Source organism: Liolophura sinensis, chromosome 8 (genome assembly GCF_032854445.1).
Source record: "Liolophura sinensis isolate JHLJ2023 chromosome 8, CUHK_Ljap_v2, whole genome shotgun sequence".
NCBI classification, from domain to species: Eukaryota; Metazoa; Mollusca; class Polyplacophora; order Chitonida; family Chitonidae; genus Liolophura; species Liolophura sinensis.
The window spans coordinates 53659096-53682183 of record NC_088302.1 but is presented as its reverse complement, the minus strand read 5'-3'; the positions used below and the strand labels follow the sequence as shown (position 1 = coordinate 53682183).

General features: G+C 39.7%; 1 protein-coding gene across 5 annotated transcripts in view; it reads left to right on the top strand.

Moving 5' to 3' along the window:
• Window positions 1-23088, top strand: part of LOC135472836 (inositol polyphosphate-4-phosphatase type I A-like) — a 54219-nt gene that overhangs the window by 15522 nt on the left and 15609 nt on the right. For 2 of the 5 annotated variants that reach the window (XM_064752531.1, XM_064752530.1), the window contains exons 5-17: window positions 113-316; window positions 5789-5827; window positions 6100-6218; window positions 6961-7077; window positions 12156-12235; window positions 12821-12899; window positions 13357-13523; window positions 14199-14256; window positions 18381-18534; window positions 19551-19658; window positions 20844-21121; window positions 21995-22210; window positions 22818-23015. In XM_064752531.1, the coding sequence (XP_064608601.1) occupies window positions 113-316; window positions 5789-5827; window positions 6100-6218; window positions 6961-7077; window positions 12156-12235; window positions 12821-12899; window positions 13357-13523; window positions 14199-14256; window positions 18381-18534; window positions 19551-19658; window positions 20844-21121; window positions 21995-22210; window positions 22818-23015 (1817 nt within the window). Of the gene's footprint in view, window positions 1-112; window positions 363-5788; window positions 5828-6099; window positions 6219-6960; window positions 7078-12155; window positions 12236-12820; window positions 12900-13356; window positions 13524-14198; window positions 14257-17390; window positions 17500-18380; window positions 18535-19550; window positions 19659-20843; window positions 21122-21994; window positions 22211-22817; window positions 23016-23088 lie in introns of those variants that run through there. The other 3 variants (XM_064752533.1, XM_064752532.1, XM_064752534.1) reach the window with 3 other exon arrangements.

The window sequence follows — 23088 nt, the reverse complement described above, 5'->3', positions numbered from 1 at the left end:
TCTGTGTACGTATGCAGACAGTGTGGGGTGTGTTGGATAAAGTTAATGTAAGCCCAAAGCTTTGTATGCACTGTGTAAATGTACACAACCTGCATGTTATCTTTTATTTCAGTGTTTGAAGGAGAGGAGAAAATGCAGCACTTAGCCGCCCAATCTGAGAGAGATCGGGATGCATGGATCCAAGCGCTGCATATCGCCAGTTATGAGTGCTTACAAATGCAGGTGCAGAGTCTGCGGGAACAGATTCGTTCTAAGACTGGACAGGATCCGATGACAATGGCTGACAGTTTAGAGCCTTCCTCGAACTCCCGACACGGTGCGGACTTGTTGCCGATGTCATGAGAATGAGTTTTGATGTTTGGGTATAACAATGAGTTTTGTTAATTAATTCCTGCTCTGTGTGGTATCTAGACTTACCAGGCTAGTTTACTGTGGCAGTTTGGTTGTTTCAATAGATTTGTTTGGTTATTGTATGCATGGGTTGTCTTCTGGTACATGGATGTAGCTGCTACTTGGATGTTTAGTGATGTTAATGACTTGTGATGTGGAATTTGCATGTTGTCTGCATATAAGTTGTGAGCACTAGTGTCTATGGCAAATGTCTGCTGACTAAACAAAGGAACTTTCTAGTATGTGATTTTTGAGTCATTTAGTTAATGGCACTGTAATGATGTCCCTTAGCCATGATGTTGCCGTTTTATAGCATGACCTTAGCTCTTCAACCTTTTTTACTGCCTCTGCAAAACCAATATTTTGAGCCATTCGGATAGAACTATGGGGGTGCAAAGAACTAATTTGCGCTGTTTTATGAATCTTGCATCTTTAGTGACTCACTCAAGTCATTTTAGCATCATTTTCATAATAATTGTGTGGATATATTCCACTGACAAAGCGCATTAATTTACAGATAGAAAGGTTGAAGATTTACAGTACACGTAAGTTAATGTACCAAAAATTATGGTATTATAAATTAAGACAATTTTGCACTTTGCCACACCTACAGTAGCAGTTTTGCATGGGAACAACTTCATATCATTAACGTAATTTTGTTGAGTTTAATTACCATTATTTTTATATGTATATAGGCCTCGTAATTTTCATAGAATGTCTGTGTGATAAAGTGGCACAAAGGGACATCACTTGGTTTTTGTGACGTCATATCTCAAATACCCTATTTTAAAATCAGATCAAATCTATACAGTTAGTAGTTTTCAACAATCCATGTGTAGATGTGACTTGTTGAGCCTGTGCTTTCACTTTCATCCTTTAGTACCCTGAATAACGATTCACCTTTTATTGATTGGAACTATCTAAATATGCAAATTGATTTGTAAAGATAGTACATGTACATGTATAAATAGTCCTGTCACTGCTCTCTAATGGCTTACGTCCAATATACATGTATCAGTTGAGTCCTGATAATAAGGTGATAATGAGTCCTGGTACATGTGTCAGTTGGTCCCAATACATGTGTCATTTGGTCCTAGTACATGTAACAGTTGGCCCAAGTACATGAATCAGTTGGTCCCAGTACATGTAACAGTTGGTCCCAGTAAATACAACAGTTGGTCCCAGTACATGTAAGATTTGGTCCATGTACATGAATCAGTCGGTCCCAGTACATGTAACAGTTGGTCCCAGTAAATACAACAGTTGGTCCCAGTACATGTAAGATTTGGTCCAAGTACATGTATCAGTGGGTCCAAGTACATGTAACAGTTGGTTCCAGTATGTGTAACAGTTGGCCTTAGTACATGTAACAGTGGGTCCTACTACATGTATCAGTGGGTCACAGTACATGTATCAGTGGGTCCCAGTACATGTATCAGTGGGTCCCGGTACATGTATCAGTTAGTCCAAGAACATGTATCATTTAGTCCAAGAACATGTATCAGTGGGTCCCGGTACATGTAACAGTTGGTCCAAGTGCATGCCAGTTGGTCCCAGTACATGTATCAGTTGGTCCCAGTACATGTATCAGTCGGTCCCAGTATATGCATCAGTGGGTCCCAGTACATGTATCAGTAGGTCCCAGTACATATAACAGTTGATCCAAGTACATGAATCAGTGGGTCCCAGTACATGAATCAGTGGGTCCCAGTACATGAATCAGTTGATCCCAGTACATGTATTACTGGGTCCCAGTACACTTATCATTGGGGTAGGGACAGAGAATGTGTGATAGATTTTTGTGAACATAGGGTATGCCGATGTGGTGGATTACAAGTAACCTAATCGTAATTAGTTAGAAGAATGCAACAGCCAAGACTATAGTTAAACTACAGAGTTAACTGGCTACAGTGTAGAAGGCATTTGCCTTTTTAAAATATTAATTTTACTAGCATTACCGTTTTTTCAGCTAATACCTCAAAATTCCGATGGATTCATATAGAACTTGCTGTTTTTATTTGCATCCTTTATTTGAGTGGATGTAGGCATTGATGCATAACTTTGCCCTGTATGTGAACTTTTGCAGTCTTCATTATGTTGGGGGCTTAATTTGTTTTCTGAATTTTTGACCTGCTTGTACAAAGTGCAGGCATAGCTTATGTCGTACCCTGAGCGTTGGTGTTGGCGTCTAATAACAGAGAAAGCAATGTTAAACAAAAATGTTATGGGTGGTATCTCAAAAAGTACCGCATTTGTTGAGCACGGGGTTTGCACATGTGAAGAGCACAATAACGTGAGGGGTATATTCCATCCTTGATTCAGGGTGTGCATATTGAATACCATAAATTACCAACTTCCTTCCTTAGTGTATTGTGTATTAACAAAGTCAAACGGAATGTTTGGGGTGGTAGCTCTGTGTGCATATTAATTACCATAAATTACCAAATTTGCAATATCAGGATTTTATCTGTTGAGCCAAAGCCCAAAAAGGCCTTTACGTTCTTCCTACAGGTGAGCTCTTTGGTAGCCTTTTTTAAAACCCTTGAATTGGATGAGTTGTTTGAAATAGACTAAGTTCCATTTCATACTCATCCAGTGCAAATTGTTGCATCCTTCAGTGGTATGAAGCACTGATTGTCTCATTTTCATTTCAACCCATCAAACAGAATGTTTCAATACCACAAATCGCTTTGTGTGAAATCCAGCTTGATGCGATGGTGGTCCATATTATTGACTATAGCACATGTAAATAGGGGATAAAAATTTTTTATAATTACTCTTAATTTAGGTAAATTATGGTGGGAATGAAAATACATAATTTTACTTAAACCTTAGGTAGTTCTGCTCCAGCTGCACTTTTTCAACTTTTAAAAGCTGATACAGTGATCAAAATTCTCTGCTGAGCTACATTTTCCTAATTTTGGTACATTTTCATGTGATAAAAAAAACACATATGCATCATTGTGTTTGTGAAATGTTGTTGACTACCTGTAGCATACAACACCAGTCATGCATTCTTCAGTAAGTTCACATTTACTGTAATTCTTCAACTTTTTAGCATGTTTGCAAAGTGTTTATGCAAGCATATTCTGAAAGCATTATTCTGTTTTGACTGATAAAATTGTACTTTTTGTGAAGCCCAAGAAAGTGACTGATCCAACCAATGTGGTTTGTTTCCCAAATCAAATGAAAAATATGTATAAATTGTGCTGAAATTTGCCCTTTCATATGTGAAAAGGTTGAGAAATTAGGGTAAACATATAAATGTACATGTGACAAGAAAGTATCCTGAAACATGATCGTATAAAGGGTGTGCCAGCGAGGGCAATCTGTTCTCATACTTACAAAACAATACACTACCAGACTAAATGTAAAGACATGTATGCACCAAAAATGCATTCCTCATGAAGTTTAAAAAGCATAACATTTTGTTGTGATATCGCACTTCAGAATTAAACCAAAATCACATGGAGAAAATCAACTGCGCCACCATATTGTTATCAGTTTTGATCAATCAGGCAAGAGTTCTCTCTATAGCCCGAGAACATAGCTGTTTCTGTTTACGTCACCCGAACCATGGTTTTCATTTTATCCATTTGTGCATTGACTTTTGAGTGACACAACATCATGTTTCTGGTAGCACGACAGATAGCTTCATAAGAATCCCAGATTAAAACTTGATTCATTGAGTTTCCAGGAACATCAGAAAAAAAATGGCTTTGGACATTTAGGTTTCTTTTCACCCTTCTTCCTGAATAACTAGTTATATTGTTTGTTGCCTTATCTTTTAAATGTTCTGTTACATTTTATGTATTCTCGATGAATATTAAGCTTGCATTAGAATGTATTCTACAGAGCTACTACCTAAAGTCCTGAAGTTCAGGTAGTTAACTATAGTTTACCAGTTAGGAACAATCCTCTTAACACCTGACCTCGTGACCTCGCAAAATGCTGTTAGGCGTGTGCCTGAAGGACTAATGTTTTATGTGGCTAAGTTCATACACAAAGGTCGTTACAGACTACACATTTTTCTAGCTCGTTCATGAGGTTAATTTCCTCCTTACGTTTGATGTTTCTGCGTTATCTGCATGCATTATTACATGGATAGGTATATTATATATAGGTGTACCAATAACTAAGAGTAGTTCTGCCAAAGCAGTATGTTCATGAGTGCTCGATTACTTTCATTGAAATGTTTGGGTTGTCTTTCTTAGCAGTGCTTTAATAGTCTTGCTGGCATTTTAATTTGTACTTAATCCATCCATGTACTAATAAAGCTTATGGCTTGGATATTCAGGTATGTCACTGCACACACCCGGCTGTACTAATAAAAGCTGTGCTAGAAATAACCACTGTTTTACAAGCAGATTTCTTTGCTGTAGTTTGTATATTTCACACATACTGTATATTAAATGTCAAACTCGTTCTGCTGAGTACAGTATGGTGCAATATACATGTACATTTTGATATTATGACTGTTAAAGAGGTTGAACTAAGCCATGTCCTGGGATAGTGAACCTGTTTAAGCAGTCCAGCTTCTCCCCCTGGAGTCTAGTACAAACCTGTTATGTAGATGAGTAGCGGATTGGAAGGCTGTCTTCCCTATCTGTATCTGAATGTTTTGCTGATAGCCTCCCATGTATATACATGTATTCCACAGTGGATGAAATGTAAATGTTCTGTCCAGTTGTCCTCTCTTTTTGTGCATGTATGTGGAAATGTCTGTCAGTAACCTGTGGATGGACATGGAATTCAGCCTGGTTCCTTCCAACCATAATAGAGTGAAATATTTTTGAGTATAGCCTGAAATACATAGATAATAAGTTTTTGGTGTGACTATGTCAGTTGTGGCAAATTGAACTTTCAGGAAAGTTATGATTTGGTTTGTACTGATTTCTATAAATATTTGTTTTTAATTTTGAGAAGATTTGAACTTCTGTTTTTAGTCTAAATTTTATGACCTCTCATCGAATACATTTATAATAGGCCATTGACATCCTAATTTGTATGTTGAATACCATTAAGAAATTTATTATTTCTGTCAAAGAGGCATTAAGCTATTGAATTTTTAAAGTTTCCAAAAATGAGATGATAATTTGAGAGACATGAGAACGTATGTCAAAAATGGACAACTCAGGACATTATTCGTGATGCTGTCATTAGAGATTAGTCTGAAAATATGTGTGTAACTGCTTTGGCTTGTATATAGAAACAGCAAATATTTAACATGTCATGTTTCATGTAAATACACACGTGTATGAATTCTTGTCTATTTCCTGTTGGATCATTCATTAAGAAGGTACATGTATATATATATGTATAACATAATTTATTAGGTGTGCAGATATCATTTATTTTGTTTATCACACTGTCCAATTGCCTGTTTTTTTTCTTTCAGCGAGTGTTTCTGAAGAAGCAGCATTAGAAATTTGTATAGGTAGGTGTGGCTAATTGTCCCCTCCCGGCCGAGGGAATGCATTTGGACATGTTGCAGCCCAGACCATGATCTAGCTTTTACATTAATACCTACAAGCAGAGTTACAGCTGATTAATTGGAAGCAAGAACCTGGGGGGGGGGGGGGGGGGGGAGGGGTAGGCGATCTTGGGTGCAATTATTATTGTAAAGACCCAAATCTAGCCTTTGTTTTATTCAGCTTATACTTTAATTCTGTGAGTATGCTGATATTTTCTATTTTCTTCTCTTTGCAGCTTGTGATGGTTTGCCTGTAGATAGTATGAATTTACCCCCTAATCCCTTTGTGGTAGTTAGCACTATATTACCCCCTCAGCAGACTTGGGTACAGCATTCACACACAGAAATTGTTGAGGTGAGTTTTCTATATGTCACAAGGATCATCCTTATAGCTGCCGTTGTATAAGTGAAATATTCTTGAGTACGGTGTAAAGCACCAATCAGATAAATAAATAAATAGCGCAGTAAATAGTTTTATCCTTTATTAACTATCTCCCTTTATGACAGCGTGTAGCAAGACTTTAAGGTGACTGTATACATGTGTGACATTCCTGGTTGGCACTTTACTGCCGGAGCCCTGAGAGTATAGTTCTCTAACTATACTGCCTGGTCAGATGTCATTTTACCGGGAACAATCATCTACAAAAGTGGAATCCCCAGTGTTTCTCATCAGTTAAACAGACATTGTATCTCATCAGTTGAAACAACCATTGTTTCTCATCAGTTGAAACAGCCATTGTTTCTCATCAGTTGAAACAGCCATTGTTGCTCATCAGTTGAAACAGCCATTGTTTCTCATCAGTTGAAACAACCATGCCTTACATGGTGTGATGGTTTATGTAAAGTTGGAGTTTAATTTCATTGGCATATGCTCGTCAGGAACTCAAAACTGCCATTGTCTTCAGCTTAGCAGCCCTAGTAACACTTGGCTTTTGTACATTTATAGGATGATTTTGTTTATAACATTGTTTAAGGATTTTAATGGTCATCCTTGGCACTGAATGTTGTTACAATTTGGCCATCAATTTAACTTTCAACTGTGTGCATGTACATATATTACTACGTTGTTTTATAACTAACCATTGTATATTTTGCAGAAGAGTGTTTCTCCCCAGTTTTTGACAACCATTGGTTTTGGTGATAGCAGAGGCGTGGACTTGATCACAAGGGTTAGGCTGACTGTCCATAATGTCACAGAACGCATGACGGGAACTGTGAGTAGAAACAGTTTTTAAAGTTTCTATTATACTATGGCCCTTAAGCGAGTTTGTGCATATTGTCTTCATCCGCTGAGGGTACACATGTATGGGGTTTATACTGTGGTGGTCTGTGTACACGTTCATAGACAAACCACTAGTACACTAGAGGTACACTACTGGATATACATGTATAGGTGTACTGTGGTGATCTGTAGAGATAGAGATCAGTCAGCTGTAAGTGTCTACAACCTGTCCATCACCAGTCAATAGGCTTACCACAGACAAACCACTAGTACACTAGATGTACACTACCAGATATACATGTATAAGTGTACTGTGGTGTTGTGTAGAGATAGAGATCAGTCAGCTGTAAGTGTCTACAACCTGTCCATCACCGGTCAATAGGCTTACCACAGACAAACCACTAGTACACTAGAGGTACACTTCTGGATATACATGTATAAATGTACTGTGGTGTTGTGTAGAGATAGAGATCAGTCAGCTGTAAGTGTCTACAACCTGTCCATCACCAGTCAGTGGGCTTACCACAGACAAACCACTAGCACACTAGAGATACACTACCAGATATACAAGTATAGGTGTACTGTGGTGGCCTGTAGAGATAGAGATCAGTCAGCTGTAAGTGTCTACAACCTGTCCATCACCAGTCAGTGGCTTTACCACAGACAAACCACTAGCACACTAGAGATACACTACCAGATATACAAGTATAGGTGTACTGTGGTGTTGTGTAGAGATAGAGATCAGTCAGCTGTAAGTGTCTACAACCTGTCCATCGCCAGTCAATGGGCTTACCACAGACAAACCACTAGTACACTAGAGGTACACTACCAGATATACATGTATAGGTTTACTGTGGTGGTCTGTAGAGATAGAGATCAGTCAGCTGTAAGTGTCTACAACCTGTCCATCACCAGTCAATGGGCTTACCACAGACAAACCACTAGTACACTAGAGGTACACTTCTGGATATACATGTATAGGCATACTGTGGTGGTGTGTAGAGATAGAGATCAGTCAGCTGTAAGTGTCTACAACCTGTCCATCACCAGTCAATAGGCTTACCACAGACAAACCACTAGTACACTAGATGTACACTACTGGATATACATGTGTAAGTGTACTGTGGTGTTGTGTAGAGATAGAGATCAGTCAGCTGTAAGTGTCTACAACCTGTCCATCACCAGTCAATAGGCTTACCACAGACAAACCACTAGCACACTAGAGGTACACTTCTGGATATACATGTATAGGCATACTGTGGTGGTCTGTAGAGATGGAGATCAGTCAGCTATAAGTGTCTACAACCTGTCCATCACCAGTCAATGGGTTTACCACAGACAAACCACTAGTACACTAGAGGTACACTACTGGATATACATGTATAGGTTTACTGTGGTGTTGTGTAGAGATAGAGATCAGTCAGCTGTAAGTGTCTACAACCTGTCCATCGCCATTTAACAGGCTTACCACAGACAAACCACTAGTACACTAGAGGTGCACTACTGGATATACATGTATAAGTGTACTGTTGTGGTGTGTAGCGATAGAGATCAGTCAGCTGTAAGTGTCTACAACCTATCCATCACCAGTCAATGCGCTTACCACACACAAACCACTAGTACTCTTGATGTACACTACCAGATATACATGTATAGGTGTATTGTGGTGGCCTGTAGAGATAGAGATCAGTCAGCTGTAAATGTCTACAACCTGTCCATCACCAGTCAGCGGGCTTACCACAGACAAACCACTAGTACACTAGAGGCACACTACCGGATTTACGTGTATAGGTTTACTGTGGTGGTCTGTAAAGATAGGGATCAGTCAGCTGTAAGTGTCTACAACCTGTCTATCACCATTCAATAGGCTTACCACAGACAAACCACTAGCACACTAGAGGTACACTTCTGGATATACATGTATAGGCATACTGTGGTGGTCTGTAGAGATAGAGATCAGTCAGCTGCAAATGTCTACAATCTGTCCATCACCAGTCAATGGGCTTACCACAGACAAACCACTAGCACACTTTAAGTACACTACTGGATATACATGTATAGGTTTACTGTGGTGATCTGTAGAGATAGAGATCAGTCAGCTGTAAGTGTCTACAACTTGTCCATCACCAGTCAATGGGCTTACCACAGACAAACCACTAGTACACTAGATGTACATTACCAGATATACATGTATAGGTTTACTGTGGTGGTCTGTAGAGATAGAGATCAGTCAGCTGTAAGTGTCTACAACCTGTCCATCACCAGTCAATGGGCTTACCACAGACAAACCACTAGTACACTAGAGGTACACTTCTGGATATACATGTATAGGCATACTGTGGTGGTGTGTAGAGATAGAGATCAGTCAGCTGTAAGTGTCTACAACCTGTCCATCACCAGTCAATAGGCTTACCACAGACAAACCACTAGTACACTAGATGTACACTTCTGGATATACATGTATAGGCATACTGTGGTGGTCTGTAGAGATGGAGATCAGTCAGCTATAAGTGTCTACAACCTGTCCATCACCAGTCAATGGGTTTACCACAGACAAACCACTAGTACACTAGAGGTACACTACTGGATATACATGTATAGGTTTACTGTGGTGTTGTGTAGAGATAGAGATCAGTCAGCTGTAAGTGTCTACAACCTGTCCATCGCCATTTAACAGGCTTACCACAGACAAACCACTAGTACACTAGAGGTGCACTACTGGATATACATGTATAAGTGTACTGTTGTGGTGTGTAGCGATAGAGATCAGTCAGCTGTAAGTGTCTACAACCTATCCATCACCAGTCAATGCGCTTACCACACACAAACCACTAGTACTCTTGATGTACACTACCAGATATACACTACCAGATATACACTACCAGATATACAAGTATAGGTGTATTGTGGTGGCCTGTAGAGATAGAGATCAGTCAGCTGTAAATGTCTACAACCTGTCCATCACCAGTCAGCGGGCTTACCACAGACAAACCACTAGTACACTAGAGGCACACTACCGGATTTACGTGTATAGGTTTACTGTGGTGGTCTGTAAAGATAGGGATCAGTCAGCTGTAAGTGTCTACAACCTGTCTATCACCATTCAATAGGCTTACTACAGACAAACCACTAGCACACTAGAGGTACACTTCTGGATATACATGTATAGGCATACTGTGGTGGTGTGTAGCGATAGAGATCAGTCAGCTGCAAATGTCTACAATCTGTCCATCACCAGTCAATGGGCTTACCACAGACAAACCACTAGCACACTTTAAGTACACTACTGGATATACATGTATAGGTTTACTGTGGTGATCTGTAGAGATAGAGATCAGTCAGCTGTAAGTGTCTACAACTTGTCCATCACCAGTCAATAGGCTTACCACAGACAAACCACTAGTACACTAGATGTACATTACCAGATATACATGTATAGGTTTACTGTGGTGGTCTGTAGAGATAGAGATCAGTCAGCTGTAAGTGTCTACAACCTGTCCATCACCAGTCAATGCGCTTACCACAGACAAACCACTAGCACACTAGAGGTACACTACTGCATATACATGTATAGGTTTACTGTGGTGGTCTGTAGAGATAGAGATCAGTCAGCTGTAAGTGTCTACAACCTGTCCATCGCCATTTAACAGGCTTACCACAGACAAACCACTAGCACACTAGAAGTACACTACCAGATATACATGTATAGGTTTACTGTGGTGATCTGTAGAGATGGAGATCAGTCAGCTATAAGTGTCTACAACCTGTCCATCACCAGTCAATGGGCTTACGACAGACAAACCACTAGCACACTAGAGATACACTACCAGATATACAAGTATAGGTGTACTGTGGTGGCCTGTAGAGATAGAGATCAGTCAGCTGTAAATGTCTACAACCTGTCCATCACCAGTCAATGGGCTTACCACAGACAAACCACTAGCACACTAGAGGTACACTTCTGGATATACATGTATAAGTGTACTGTGGTGTTGTGTAGAGATAGAGATCAGTCAGCTGTAAGTGTCTACAACCTGTCCATCACCAGTCAGTGGGTTTACCACAGACAAACCACTAGCACACTAGAGATACACTGCCAGATATACAAGTATAGGTGTACTGTGGTGGCCTGTAGAGATAGAGATCAGTCAGCTGTAAGTGTCTGCGACCTCTCCATCGCCATTTAACAGGCTTACAACAGACAAACCACTAGCACACTAGAAGTACACTACTGGATATGCATGTATAGCTTTACTTTGGTGGTCTATGGCGATTGACGTCACTGAGCTGAAACTTTGTACAACTAGTCTAGCACCATTTTACAGGCTTAATTAGCAGAGACACACGACACTATATGTACATGGTACATGTGTATAACTGTACTGTGATTATCTCTTGGCCCTTGTGTACTGTAGTAACAGCCACAGAAAGGGTTTCATTTCAGCATGATTTCGATCCAGTCTTTAGGCTATAATTTCTGGGAAGCTTCTTTTTTCTTAATCTTGCCTGAGGCATCACCATCATCGATAGCTTCAGGTGATAGGAATAATTTGAGAAAATTTGGAGGAGAAGCATTTTACTGCATGGCCACAACCCCATGTTGTAAAATCACACTCTAGTTCTTTGCAGACCTCATGTTACATACATTGTGTTAATGCCCTCAGATCTGAGTTTCTAATGAACTGCATGGCCGTAGTGGTTTCCTGCTTGAAATGTGGGGTTCTGTACAACATCTTTGTCCAATGAAGCACACTATCAGAGTCATTTTCCTTCTCTGTGACGAGATTAGGTAGTTGTTCTGCCCATGTTGGCACACACTGAGCCTCAGACAACAAGTAGTGTATGAATTCACAGAAATGGATGCTGTGATGTTGGCAGCATGCAAGTAATGTAATCTATAAGACATCTTTCTGCCTCAACACTGTTTGCTATGTGAACTCATGAAGATGGAGCCACCACAAGTCTATATGTTATCCTTATGAACTACTAGGACTGTCTGTTATAATGTTGAGCTAGAGAACATTGTGTCATGTCATGTGACCTATGATGACTGTACCTATTTTGTTTCAGATGACTCAGATCGGTGAAGTTATCTTCACCTTAACTGATGTGCTTAGTGCTCCAAACTCTCGGCTGAGACTAAGACTTGTGTAAGTCAACATACATGTGTATCTATGGTTGGGTTAGGCAAGAACGAAGCGATACTGTAGTCTCAGAGAGAGAGAGAGAGAGAGAGAGAGAGAGAGAGAGATCTAACATGACATAAGAGATGGAAACAAGGGCATAGATGGTTCAGGCAACCAATACTTTAGTTCTTTAGCACAATTTGCTAAAAGGGCCCATAACATTGTTAGTTACAAAATCAGATAATATAACAGCATAAATTGCTCTGAAATTTGCAGTATAAATGTGCAACCACTGAAATAGTTGAAATGGTTGAAGATTGATCAACTTAACAATCCTTCTTAACCATTAATGAAGTGGATTCCTGCAGAGTAAGATGCATTGTAGATTCACAAGACCATGTACATTTCATCTCAGTTCCAGCTTAAAGTCAGAAAGTTGACATGGCCCTCCCTCTCCTCCAATCAGAAATCATACGGCAGTCACATGAGTGGACTGAAGCATCAATCAGATATTAAACTGATTACATTGTATGTTAGTTGTTTAACCCTCATGTAATGAAGTCATGTATGGATGATGTATGCAGTATCTCTTGCATTTGTCTACTGCAGGTCCCAAGATTACCGAAATGCTGGCTGCGTTACTGTGATGGCCTGGGCAAATGACAAGAATGCCTCACCAGAAAGCCAGGTTAGTGTGTCACTCTATGCTCAACCTGTAGTCAGAGAGGAATTAGAATGCTAATACACACTTATAATATCCGTAATAAGCTACATGTGCTGTAGTGCATGCAAGTATTAACCATGACTAGGTTAATATATATAATGATGACAATACAAAGAAAGGAAGAGATAGTTATGGATATTTTGAACATTCTACATTGTACATATAGGTACATCTAAAAGTTATCCATGCAACAATAAAAGTATAAAATTTGAATACCATAATTTTGTGTGTGTTTTCTGAAGGTATGAGTATACCATCGATATCATAAATGATCAAGTTATTTAGATTCACTATATTTTTGTTGCAGCAGACAGTGCTATTTGGTTCAGTTTACTTGTCCAAAACTTCCACTTATTTTTGTATGTGAATTGAATGTATACTTTATCCTACATGTTGGATTTCATCTGTTCTGTGATTTCAGAATTTAATGGAACGACGACCATCTAAGAGATTGGAAATGTTGAAAACTCTGTATGAGAATGTTGTCTCAAAAAGCTTCCGATTTGAAACAACAGATGGTGAAAACTTGGCTGTGTATGAATACATGGGGGAAAGTAAACTGTCTTTCTACATTCCTCAAAAACTGCTGTAAGTTAACCTTTACAATGTTTGTGCAATTGTATACTGGTACTTAATGTTAAATTGACCTATGATTTTGAACAATGGTTTTTACCCTCATAAAATCGAAGGTATTAAAGTCTATTCTACCCCTAAATATGAAGAAAATGTGGCAAAAACTGCATATTTCATGCTACCATTCTATTTCACACCCTTCACACTACATTTTAGACCAATCAAGAGCAATCTTAGGTCATAGCTGTTGACCTAGATATTTCAAAGCTGCGTATGTAAGACGTCGTGTCTTCTTGTTGGGTGACGTAGAAATGTAAAAGTTTACTGTACGTGTATTATGACATCATACGGCTAAGCTCAGATTGGAACATTTTGAAACAACTGTTTCTTTCTCACCGGCATTTCGCCTGGGTGTAAAGTATGAAAAAGTGAAAACAGAAGCGATATTTTCCTCATCTCTAACTTATAGGCTTACATCATGCTCTCAGAATACATGTACCATAAGCTCTTTGCACAGTTCACAGTATTTAACAAGCATTCGACGAATCAATGCCCTAATTAAATGTCACCATAAGTGAAGTAACCGCTTTTGAGGAAAGGACTGAGGATTGGACAAATTGGGCAACATACAGTTCAGTAGAGAGTTTTGAATAGTTTTTAATTATTATTTCTTGTTTCTTCTTCCCACAGCAAACTTTGGATTGAAGAAGAGAAACTGAAAATTGAAGAGCTCCAGAATCTTGGGGAGGTAAATATGCCTGTCTTTTGAAGTGCTTTCTTAGTTCTTAATGTCATTGCAACATTTTTTCTTTACATCTAAATGTTAACAAAAATACATGTACTGTAGATTTGTTTTAGAATTATACATTGTTAGTAAGCTTACCTTACATGGTAAAATTTAACATGGGTAAGAAAGTGCTAAGGCACTTTAGGGTACAGGTATGTAACTTTTAGTTAATAGTTTGCTAACTGTAGCTTATTTTGTTACATGAAGAGAACTGCTTGTGGCCGAGTGGTAGTGATGTTTGTCTTTTAGTCACCAGGGCACATAAAGTGTGGGTTCAGTCCTGAGCATAGTGTCCACAATTGTGGACTTCCACACCTGTTACTGGGGGGGAGGGGGGGTCTAATGTTTGTTATAGACCTTTGGCCATTTTTCCCTCACCAATAGGATTTCGACACCTGTTACTGGGGGGTCTAATGTTTGTTATAGACCTTTGGCCATTTTTCTCTCACCAATAGGATTTCGACACCTGTTACTGGGGGGGGGGTCTAATGTTTGTTATAGACCTTTGGCCATTTTTCTCTCACCAATAGGATTTCGACACCTGTTACTGGGGGGCCTAATGTTTGTTATAGACCTTTGGCCATTTTTCTCTCACCATTAGGATTTCGACACCTGTTACTGGGGGGCCTAATGTTTGTTCTAGACAAATGAGGGATGGGGCATCCGTAGTTGAGTAGTTATCATGGTAGTGTGACTCAGCAGCCTCCCAGCAAAGCAGTCGCTGTGAGGCCAAGTCCAGATCATGCCAGCTCCCACCATGCTTGTGAGTGGGAAAGTCTGCCAGCAGTTTGCAATTTGTGCTTGATTGTGTACAGGTACATGGGCATGTCCATGTACCTGTACAAAGTCACATATACATGTCCATGTACCTGTACAGTCACCTGTACATGTTACAAAGTCACATATACATGTCCATGTACCTGTACAGTCACATATACATGTTACGTCACATATACATGTCCATGTACCTGTACAAAGTCATATATACATGTACCTGTACAAAGTCACATATACATGTCCATGTACCTGTACAAAGTCACATATACATGTCCATGTACCTGTACAGAGTCACATATACATGTTACAAAGTCACATATACATGTCCATGTACCTGTACAAAGTCATATATACATGTACCTGTACAAAGCCATGTATACATGTCCTTGTACCTGTACAAAGTCATGTATACGTGTCCATGTACCTGCACAGAGTCATATATACATGTTACGTCACATATACATGTCCATGTACCTGTACAAAGTCATATATACATGTACCTGTACAAAGTCACATATACATGTTATAAAGTCACATATACATGTCCATGTACCTGTACAAAATCATATATACATGTACCTGTACAAAGTCACGTATACATGTCCATGTACCTGTACAAAGTCACGTATACATGTCCATGTACCTGTACAAAGTCACGTGTACATGTCCATGTACCTGTACAAAATCACCTGTACATGTCCATGTACCGGTACAAAGTCACGTATACATGTCCATGTACCTGTATAAAGTCACGTATACATGTCCATGTACATGTACAAAGTCACGTATACATGTCCATGTACCTGTACAAAGTCACGTGTACATGTCCATGTACCTGTACAAAGTCACGTATGCATGTCCATGTACCTGTACAAAGTCACGTGTACATGTCCATGTACCTGTACCAAGTCACGTGTACATGTCCATGTACCTGTACAAAATCACGTGTACATGTCCATGTACCTGTACAAAGTCACGTGTACATGTACCTGTACAAAGTCACATGTACATGTCCATGTACCTGTACAAAGTCATGTATACATGTCCATGGACCTGTACAAAGTCACGTGTACATGTCCATGTACCTGTACAAAGTCATGTATACATGCCCATGTACCTGTACAAAGTCATGTATACATGTCCATGTACCTGTACAACGTCATGTATACATGTCCATGTACCTGTACAAAGTCATGTATACATGTCCATGTATCTGAACAAAGCCATGTATACATGCCCATGTACCTGTACAAAGTCATGTATACATGTCCATGTACCTGTACAAAGTCACGTATACATGTCCATGTACCTGTACAAAGTCACATGTACAAAGTCACGTGTACATGTCCATGTACCTGTACATGTCCATGTACCTCTACAAAATCACGTGTACATGTCCATGTACCTCTACAAAGTCACGTATACATGTCCATGTACCTGTACAAAGTCACGTATACATGTCCATGTACCTGTACAAAGTCATGTATGCATGTCCATGTACCTGTACAAAGTCACGTGTACATGTCCATGTACCTGTACAAAGTCACGTGTACATGTCCATGTACCTGTACAAAGTCACGTGTACATGTCCATGTACCTGTACAAAGTCATGTATACATGTCCATAGACCTGTACAAAGTCACGTGTACATGTCCATGTACCTGTACAAAGTCACGTGTACATGTCCATGTACCTGTACAAAGTCATGTATACATGTCCATGTACCTATACAAAGTCATGTATACATGTCCATGTACCTGTACAAAGTCATGTATACATGTCCATGTACCTGTACAAAGTCATGTATACATGTCCATGTACCTTTGCAAAGTCACATACCATCATAATTTAGTGTACCTATTTGACCTCAGATAGAAGTGCAGTTTGGTGCTTCAGAATTATGGTGATGTACCATAGCCCTACATGCTCATTTAACATTGTTTTGCTTTAGTGAAAATAGATTTGTGACTGTAGCAGGGCCCAGTTGTACAAAAGTGTATTAGCAATTAAGCTTGGTATTAAGTTTAGTCTAGACTAAAGTTACATGAAAGTCCCACTGGCATCGAGATTTAGGACTGGCTAAAAGCTTTTGAACAACTGGCAAAAAAAAAAAAAATGCAACTGCGGGATCTATTCTGGTGTTCTTCTCAAAAATTGTGAAGAAAGCAATTAAAACAATTATGGAAAAGTTACTTTCAGTTAAAAAAAACATTTTGGTTACCTGAGAGTCAAAGATGAGAAGGGAAAGAAAAAACAAGCATCTATGACTGAGAGATTTGCTGATGTTATGGCACATATGCGACTGCTGCTGCTTTCAGTTGAATGCCGCCCATGAGAGCGACCGTATGACGTGGATAACTCTGGCAGGCACCAGTGTCATGATTTACACTGATTCTCTGTATGGCCTGGACGCTTACATAGGGGAAGGTTAATCTTCTGTCCTGATTGAGTATCTCATGGTGGAGGATTCAACACTGCATTGTGCTGCATTTCACCCCAAACTTTAATACTAACACTAGATTTCCAAGACTTTCTTAAATAGGTGGAAATGGTTATTTTTGGTAAATACCTTCACTGACTTCTGCAACTTTTGAAATTTTGCATCACAAAGTTGAACAGAGGCCTTGCCAAATTTTTGGACTGACAAATTCTAACTGGTGTAACAAAAGCTGTTATGGGATCTTCTCCAACTATAACACACTGCAATTTGGAGAGTCGTTAATCAGAATATGGGCAATGGACCTCTACATCTGCAGGGTGGAGTTTTTGGTGGATAGATGAATTACATTGATTTCATGACGTGTTAGGCCTTTGTATTATTCTTTTATGCCATAAACTTTTCAAAGAATTTTCAACCTTGTAGAAGTTCTTTGTTTGAAATTGCAAGATTTCTTTATTTGGTTGTGGGATTTCCTGAATTAATGTTGGAATTTCTTTGGTTATGGTTGACTGTGTTTGTCTATACTGCACAATGACATGACCTTTTACACTTGGGAACATCATTTAGATTATACATAAGAACATCTATAAATGGAAACCCCTACTGATGATATTGGCAGATTCTGTGTCAAAGTCTCAAAAATGTACTTACGGAAATAATTACTGACCTGGCATGGTGTCTTGTGATTAAACCTGCAAAGACTTCAAGGAGCTGATCCTTGTTGCGTCCATACATACGTATAAACTGAATTGTTGCAGTGGTATTAGGATATGTGTGATGTATGGTACAGACAAGCTTGCCTGAAATGACCTGATTGTTAGAAGCTGTAGCATGAAGCATGTCTCCCCATGTTTTTCTGTCTCCTCAGCTAGCAGAGCATTGGGATAACAGACGCAAGGAAATGCTGAGCCTCCACACAAGTTTGATAAGCACTTATGCTAGGTGCATGAGATTCGTTACATCCTATGAAGGTGAACCCATTAACTGCATGTCTGTCTGTGGCCGTGTAGTCATGTGTCATGGTATGCAAATAAGTATTTTTGAAGCCTGTGTCTGGAAAAAAAAAGCTGAAACTAAATTTGACACTTTATTCTGTTTTGTTTTTTGTGTTTAAATTGCCATCTGTGCAGTAGTGCTTAAAAAAAAAGGAGCCAAATCTCGGTCATTTTTGAACAGCTAAAGTTTCATTATTGTAATACCATCCGTAGTTTGGTACATGGAGGTGGTATTTCTGATCAGAAAGTGAATAATGAGTGTGGAAAGTCTCTGTAAGTCTTGATTGACAAAGAGATTTGTGACTTCCATCCATAAATCATACTGCATCACATCACAATATTATTCATTTTTTGGATTCTGCTAAGGTAACATATATGCAAAAATGTCCTTGTTGTGTTGCAGCTTCACTTGAAGTCAAGTATGATTCTGCAATCTTCACTAATATTCATTCGTGTCAGAGCAACTTGATTCACCGAAAAGTTATTAACTAAAGAAGTTGTAGAAGTAAATAAAGGTTATTCGTGCATTCCTAAATGTTAGTGTAAGTACATGCACAATTAACGGTAATGTACAATCTTGACGTCAGTGATATAGTATAAACAACATGTAATATTATGTACAACAGCACAGATTGAGTTTGATTACTGGTTGTGGTGTGATTGACTGGGTCACTTTGGTTTTGTTTATGTGCCTGTTTCTAATATGCATAATGAATGTATTTTTTTTAAATCAACATATTCATAAGTATTTATTAACCTCTTTCACATCTGGGTAATCCATGTACTATTTTGCTGTGTTATACAGTATAAGAAAAGCATCGTTTTCATCTTGAACGTACTGTTTTTGTATTTTAAATTGAGAAAAAACACAGCCTTATATGTGGTCGATTATGATACTTCACTCATGCTCTTCTAAGTGATAGTAAAACTGAAAAAAATATCTCAAAGAATGAATATAAGATGGTGTATATTAGATTTTTTGAACCAAATACTATAGTGTATCAGATATGTTTGTTATATAATGTACTATTTTTTCTATCTAGGCCCAAGTTTTAAGCCCAGTGCCAAAAAGGCTGACAAGGATCTTGAGTTTGTACCAACCAATCTCCACTTACACCGCCTATGGGTTCAGAATGAGGCTACAGGGAAGAGTATGTACTGTATATGCATGTACCTGTAGATCTATGTTAAGTTTAGCTCGCCTTGCAAAGTAAGGAGAGGTATAGTGAGAGGGGGTCAGATGCTGTTGGTTTTGGTGTCCAGTTTGGTTAAAGTTTTTGGCCAATCATAGGGTTGCAGTGGCTACCCACAGTACACAGATAGCCAGTCATCAGTTGTGATTTGCATATCAAAGGTCTTTTACCTCATAGCTCAACATTTTGCTCAGCTATTCACAGGGCTGCAGTTGCCCCCCATAGTACATCGATTGCCACATGTAGTTCACGATTAGCATATTAAAAATCTCTGTGGTTAAGTTGTGCTCTAACTTCCTACAGTGTCTTTTACCACCGACCTCAATGATTTACTGTGCTATAACATGAAGTCATTGCTCTGCGACCCGTATGCAACGCATACAATAAACAGTGATACGCTGTAATTGTGACAGTATAATAATTTTGGTTTATCCTTGTTGATTTGATGCCAAAGCTCTTAGCACTGCGTAATTGCAGTATAATGTTTGTGTATGACAGTGTCAGTCATTCTACTTGTTTTTTGGGTTTGAGGTCAGTATTTGAATGTATCACATAACCGGAACATTACATGTCTCTAGTTTTACACACTGCTCAATTAGGCGAGCTACAGGTGAGCCTTGTTATAATACACTAATGTTTTAGATCCCTCTTCTTCCCTTATTGTCTGGGCCTTATTATTTTTCTGACAACAAGTGGTCAATGATGCTGCCTGTGGTGGTCTTACATGAAGTTCACTGGAGTTTGATTTCCACCAACATGACAGATGGAAGAGTTCATCAGTGACCTGCCAGAGTCGATGGTTTGCTCTGGGACTCCTGTAAAACTGGCAGCCAACATAATAAATAATTCTTGAGTATGACCTTAAGCAAGGGTCAAATGATAGAGTTTGGGATTTGAGCTTTGATATCAACATAAAATCCGGAACAGTTTGTCTGTCACAATCCTAATGAATGAATCTGATGTTATTTAGTCCAGTTGATTCTCTGCCGCAGTGCTCTCCCACAACATAAGGATAATCCAGAAATGAATGATAGTATATGCACAGAATTCTAATCAGGATTATTTTGAAAACAAAAATATATGGTAATGACACTTATGCTGGCACTTGTCCGTGTGTAGCTAATGTAAGATGTGTAATTGTAGGTGGGTGTTTTGATACTATTACATCCGGAGCTTTCACAGCTTATGCCCATAAGTACCGAAATGGTGGGATGAAACGGTTACTGCAACAGCAACGAGAGAGCTACTCTGTGGACAGATCTTCAGGCCAAAGTAACAAGTTGAGCCGTGGGGCTGAGATTGTGTCTGATATTCGAAGCCTAAAGGAAGAGTGTGTAAAGCGCTGTGATGTATTGTGTCACACAGCCATGCAGGGGTCAGGAGCTGAACTGAAGAGGTCCATGGCTGTTCTCACTGACAAGGTAAGGAACAGATTTGTGAGGAGCTGTAATGTGTTGTGTCACACAGCCATGCAGGGGTCAGGAGCTGAACTGAAGAGGTCCATGGCTGTTCTCACTGACAAGGTAAGGAACAGATTTGTGAGGAGCTGTAATGTGTTGTGTCACACAGCCATGCAGGGGTCAGGAGCTGAACTGAAGAGGTCCATGGCTGTTCTCACTGACAAGGTAAGGGACAGGTTTGTGAGGAGCTGTGATGTGTTGTGTCACACTGCCATGCAGGGGTCAGAAGCTGAACTGAAGAGGTCCATAGCTGTTTTTATTGACAAGGTAAGGGACAGGTTTGTGAGGAGCTGTAATGTGTTGTGTCACACAGCCATGCAGGGGTCAGGAGCTGAACTGAAGAGGTCCATGGCTGTTTTTATTGACAAGGTAAGGTACAGGTTTGTGAGGAGCTGTGATATGTTGTGTCACACAGCCATGCAGGGGTCAGGAGCTGAACTGAAGAGGTCCATGGCTGTTTTTATTGACAAGGTAAGGGACAGGTTTGTGAGGAGCTGTGATGTGTTGTGTCACACAGCCATGCAGGAGTCAGGTGCTGAACTGAAGAGGTCCATGGTTGTTTTCACTGATAAGGTAAGGGACAGGTTTATGAGGAGCTGTGATGTGTTGTGTCACACAGCCATGCAAGGGTCAGGATATGAACTGAAGAGGCCCATGGCTGTTCTCACTGACAAGGTAAGGTACAGGTTTGTAAGGAGATGGTTAGTTTTCAGTTGACTAATAACAGCTATCAGATCTTTAATTTAATGTCCTCTGACACCTCTTGCTGAACATGTGGATGTGTAGTCTTGCTTGTGAATTAGTCATTCAGTCAGTTTCTCTTGCTTTAACCAGGTGAGACAGTTGATAGAGGTGTGTAACGATCCCCTCCTGGATGAGACGGATAAGCTGTACCAGGAGGCCAAACCTGACACACCTCCAGTCAACACTACATCTGGCCGTCAGTCTGTCCCTGCTAACATGAGTATCGGTCAGCCTGAGCTGTCCCCAGAGAAAACGTGGAGGTGGTCAGGGAATGAGTTTGTGAAAAGTCCAACCATTGAGCCATGGGTAAGTGTCAGTACATGGACATGTGTATTTATAGCTGGAATAACATGGATGTGCAGGACTCCTCTTCCAGGAAGATTTCCATGAATCTGTCCTCTCAAGTCTGATGAGATCCACCCTGGTCACTTCTTGCATCTTTGCCTGATGCTTTGCGTGTATTAAATGCATAAAGAGAAAGCCTTACATGTACATGTAGGAGTAGCTAGTATGGACTGCCATCGTCCTTGGCATGTTGCTTTAGTGAGTCGGCAACTTATACATGTATGTAGTAGTACGTGGGGCATAATGCCAAATGAGTCATACCACTAAATTAATCTCCTGTTATACCGGATTCTTATCCAATCTGTCTGCGATGTTTTCATGAAGGTTTAGGGACCACCAGGCCATTAATCAATGAGATCACATGTTCAAAGAGCTCTTGTTCTTGTGGGTGTGGTTTAAAGTAAATCAATTTATCAGGTACATGTCAAAGGTTGTTGGCCTGGTGGGAACTTTAATTCTTGCCTACAGCCTAAGGTTATATATGTGTATGTCTGTGTGCTGGTATATATTGTATGTACAAGTACCTAAGGAAGAGAAGTGGAAGCTGATAGATGATGTTACATTATAGGAGCTAACACGCCTGAACACGGATGCTGCCCTGGTGTGTATCCAGACCAAAGTGGAGGACCTTACTGTGAGGAAGAACTCGCCAGCTGACCAAACCATGTGGTTAGATGACCTAAACCCTGCTGTGTTCAAGCTGAAGAGCTTCCTGGAGGTGCTGACAGGGCGGGCACTCACAGCCATCACCTTCCTTACCCTTGTGGTTAGTCTACACTTGCAAGTCAGACGCCAACTGTGCGATATAAAATCACGTTACCAATTGTCTCTTAACTCTG